This window comes from Trifolium pratense, linkage group LG5 (assembly GCF_020283565.1).
Source record: "Trifolium pratense cultivar HEN17-A07 linkage group LG5, ARS_RC_1.1, whole genome shotgun sequence".
In the NCBI taxonomy this organism is placed as follows: Eukaryota; Viridiplantae; Streptophyta; class Magnoliopsida; order Fabales; family Fabaceae; genus Trifolium; species Trifolium pratense.
The window spans coordinates 32,981,397-32,985,024 of NC_060063.1; the positions used below are offsets into that span (position 1 = coordinate 32,981,397).

A 3,628-nucleotide genomic window follows, 5' to 3' on the forward strand; every position below is an offset into this window, starting at 1 on the left:
TATGACTATTGATTTTATGGATTTGTATGTGTGGTTGGGAGAGAGTTTAATTAAAAATATATTTTTTTGTTAAATAAAATAAAATAGCGTCTGCCAAGCCGACTCTATTGGCTAATAAATAGCTTCAAAATAAAGCAGACGCTAGAAATAGCGTCCGCCAAACGGACTCTATTGGCAACAATTAATAGAACCAAACCATACCCATAGCGTCATACAAACGCCAAAGCTACTAGCGTCTGCCGTATACCTGTGATTGTAGCTTCAACATAGCATCTCCTCAGACGGACGCCAAATAGCGTCTACTGGACGCAACTGTCTAGCTTCAGGCGTTTAAGTGTCCGCCACGACCTGGACGCTAAGCAGACGCTAAATACCTTGTAGCGTCCGTTTTTTGTCATTTAGCGTCTAATTTTGGCCGACGCTCCAGAGCAGTTTTGTTGTAGTGTATTGATACAACTTGTAGCATATTATTATTATTATTATTATTATTATTATATCATCTAGTCACAGTCCTTCATTGTTGTGTGGAACAGATTTTTGTTTTGCTGTCCCATGTGTGCGTGGTTGTTTGTTCAGCAGGCTGTTGGCAAGGGGCTTGTTGTTGTCTGTTGAAAATGCCATATTTGTTCCTTTATCAAACTTTAGGATTTCTCTCACAATGAGTCTCACTTTGTTTCACTTACACAATGTTTTATTGGTTTGGTTTCAGATTTTGGAAGAAAGATGGATGAATACGGCAGATATTTGTATCTTTTAAAGAATATGGATTTGAAGTCTGACGATTTTGCATCACAATTATATACTCGAAAAGAGTTGGAGATCGATGTTCACCATCTTCCTTATAACATTAAAATTAAAGTCGAAGATTCTGAATGGGATTGCAAGGTTACGAAGGATGAAAACAAGTTGGAATTTAAGTTTGATCGTGGTGGTTGTTCAGGCGAAGTAATAATTGCAGCAATTCACCCCAATCTACCAGAGCAAATGTTTCTGTTTAGCTGTGAAACAAGTGATCATGTGACTATATGTAACCATGATAGTATTTGTGAAGAAGATAAGGGATTTATCAACCATGCAGGCTTTATTAAGATTGACATTCAAATTCAAAAGATTGTGTAAGTCATAATTACAATTTTTATTCTATTCTTTTTTTGCATCTTTAAACTTGAACTTTGAACTCTAACAATTGTATGGTCGTTTTTTATGAACAGAAAACATCCTACTTCCCTGAGTTTTCTTGAACGCAAGTTGCTGCTGCAATTATTTTGGGAGTATGGGGCATCCATCAACAAAGAGTTTAAAAAACTTTTTGAGGATACAGCAAGGGATATCAGCACCGAGATTCTTACTTTTGATGAGTGGCTAAAGTATGTTTTATTTGATCCAACTTTTCAAATGATTAGAATTTAATATATTTGGAGTATTAATACAGTTTTGTTATTATATTTGCAGATATACAAAGGTCAAAGACTTTTCAATATCAGAGGGCACACTTGTAAAAGAAGCTCTGGTATACTTTGACGGTGATATTGTGCTTCTAGACATCCTCTACATGGGTTATAACTCAATAAGAAAAAATGATATCCCAACCGGTTTACCTCGTTTGGTCGAAGCTAAGGGTAAAAACTTCCACTTGCTTAGTCCTGCTAGTAAAACTCTACGATTGGCTTCTGATCAAATATACTCCCCGATAAATCTGAAAAAAGATGAGAGTTTCAATCATGAAGTTGTAATTTCCCTTGAGAATAATCTAAAGAAAATAGGTTGCTTGGCGTTTCAAATGTATTTTATCAAGTCTCAATTCAGGTAATTTACTTACTGCTTTAAGGATTTTTTTTTTTTAATTTTAAGAGTATTAATTTGTTTCCTTACATTGACTATCTATTTAATTGTTGCAGGAAAAATTTTGATGAATTCAAAATGAATTTAAGGAACAAAAGTGAAGCCGTTAAAAAAAAACCAAAAAATAGCAAGAAAGGAGTTAAAATTGCTGAAAAACAACCTTCAACTTCGGAGGAATTGAAGCCTGATCTACCGCTACCTTCAACCGAAGAAGTAGAATATGAGAAATATGTTAAAACTCTTGATGATTTGTTTTCAAAGGCTACAAAAAGATTTAGTATTATTGCAGATGAACTTAAAAAGGATGTTGATGACCTACTTTCAAAACACCCAAAGAATGAATTATTTGCAGTCTTGAGAAATACCGTCTCTGAAAAGTACATTGCAGCCCATACAAAGATTTTTAATGGCTATAAACCGGAGGAGAGTGAATTGGATTATGAGTATTATTATGGAAAAGACAATTGGCATGGAGGGACTGTAAGTATACTGCTGTACAACAAAAGTCCTATACTTTTTTAAAAATCTTACTTTTTTTTTTTGTTATTGTAGAAACATGGAACAAAATCAAAAAAGGAAGCCATAGAAACAGGGTTAGAAGGCGAAAAATATGCATCAGAGTATTTCTCCCGCTCTTATGGAGATACAGCTACGGTTACATGGATGAATGAAATAAAAGAATCTGGTTTACCTTATGATTTGTTGGTCAAAAATAATGAGGGAACCATCATCAATTATATTGAAGTGAAGTCGACAAGCTTAGACAAGAAAGGGTTTTATATATCAAATGCGGAGTATGCATTTGCCAATAAGAAGAAGGATTTATATACAGTTGCCCATGTTCATATAGATGAGAGAGAGAAAAAGAATGAAAAAAGATACAAGGTGGATGAATATAAGGATCCTGCTAATGGAAAAAGCTTACGTCTGTTCTTGAAACGGTTGTAGAAGTAGACTAGTAAGTTCCGTTTTAACCAATTCTATACATTTTTAATTTTCAGTTATAATAATTATTGTGGTTTGTTTTGATTTCGATGTTGGATTTATTGATATGTTTTTGACACCCAGTCTTACTTTGGTCTTCTAGAGCCTTATGGTGAGGGATAAAACTATGTCTGATCTTAATCCCTTTTATAGGAACAAGTATTTTTTAAATTTTTTATTTAAATTTTTATATAGTATATGAAATGCCAGAGAAATGATGATATATATCCATACGGTTCTGTTATAGATGATGAAACAAACATGCACTACCATATGATCTCTTGCAAATATGTGAATATTTTCATTCTTTTTAATATGTTTTTTGTTTGTTTTGTTTTAAATACAAAGTATATTTCCTATGGTATCTGATGTCTAGAATTCAGACTCTTGTCTAGTAGCTGGACATTTCGTTTTTGCTGGCATAGATCAAACTCATACATGTCTTGCGACACAGGGGTTTACTTATTTATAAACCTGCTGTTACTAATTCCCTATTTATATTTTCACAAATACTAATTTTAATGAAAGTTATTCAAATGTTTATATGTTTTTTTGTTTCTTATTGTTTATTGTTCTGCAATCTATGATGCAATTTTTTTTTGGAATGGCTCTATGATGCAATTTATATATCCTCACTATTATGATTATGCTGTGATTAGTAAGATATTTCACCATCTTTCGGATGAGATTACAGGTCAATTGTTTTGTTTTACTTGTGAATTATATCTGTCTTTATCTAGTATAAAGCAAAAAAAAAAAAAACAATGTTATGATATTTTAATGAAACCTTGTGCATAGTGTT

The 3,628-nt window shown here is 32.8% G+C and overlaps 1 protein-coding gene and 1 non-coding gene across 2 annotated transcripts; both read left to right on the forward strand.

The window, feature by feature from the left end:
- Positions 1–536: 536 nt before the first annotated feature.
- On the forward strand, positions 537–3,628 carry LOC123885680. Its single transcript, XM_045934982.1, has 6 exons — positions 537–603; positions 710–1,115; positions 1,212–1,367; positions 1,453–1,806; positions 1,899–2,322; positions 2,395–3,628. Exons 2-6 carry the CDS (start codon positions 724–726, stop codon positions 2,788–2,790), a joined length of 1,722 nt encoding a protein of 573 aa, XP_045790938.1. The 5' UTR covers positions 537–603; positions 710–723; the 3' UTR covers positions 2,791–3,628.
- Positions 3,034–3,109, forward strand: LOC123887814. The gene has a single exon (XR_006801807.1). It is a non-coding gene; the product is annotated as a small nucleolar RNA Z195/SNORD33/SNORD32 family (small nucleolar RNA).

Coding starts and splice junctions, on each gene's coding strand:
- LOC123885680 (XM_045934982.1), top strand. CDS start 724: ATGGATGAATACGGCAGATATTTGTATCTTTTAAAGAATATGGATTTG. Junction 1,368..1,452: donor ACTTTTGATGAGTGGCTAAA/GTATGTTTTATT, acceptor TTATATTTGCAG/ATATACAAAGGTCAAAGACT. Junction 1,807..1,898: donor TTTATCAAGTCTCAATTCAG/GTAATTTACTTA, acceptor TAATTGTTGCAG/GAAAAATTTTGATGAATTCA.